The sequence below is a fragment of the Stigmatopora argus genome, chromosome 7, assembly GCF_051989625.1.
Source record: "Stigmatopora argus isolate UIUO_Sarg chromosome 7, RoL_Sarg_1.0, whole genome shotgun sequence".
NCBI lineage: Eukaryota > Metazoa > Chordata > Actinopteri > Syngnathiformes > Syngnathidae > Stigmatopora > Stigmatopora argus.
In genome coordinates, this window is record NC_135393.1 from 6,737,276 (window position 1) to 6,737,522 (window position 247).

Consider the following 247-nt stretch of genomic DNA (forward strand, 5'->3'; position numbering starts at 1 on the left):
CACATTTTACAAATGTAATTTTTTAATTATTTTACAAACATGGCGAAATAGAAAGAGCTTTTCCTACACATCAATTCACAGTCTAAAAACAAGCAAATATAGATATTGAAGTATCATAGATACATACTCTTGTTTACAAATAATTCTTCATTTCTGTTAGGTAGTAACTAATGGTCTGAATTCAACCCGTGCTTTTTCCTTTCACCACAGGTCAGGCTCTACCCACACAATCTTCCTCTGTTCCTCC

The 247-nt window shown here is 33.2% G+C and overlaps 1 protein-coding gene across 1 annotated transcript in view; it reads right to left on the bottom strand.

Annotated features, from left to right (window-relative positions):
• Positions 1-247, bottom strand: part of card14 (caspase recruitment domain family, member 14) — a 32,926-nt gene continuing 32,679 nt past the window's right edge. Inside the window, exon 20 of the mRNA XM_077604743.1 lies at positions 1-247. This exon is cut by the window's right edge and continues 162 nt beyond it. Coding sequence (XP_077460869.1) covers positions 202-247 — 46 coding nt within the window. The 3' untranslated portion in view covers positions 1-201.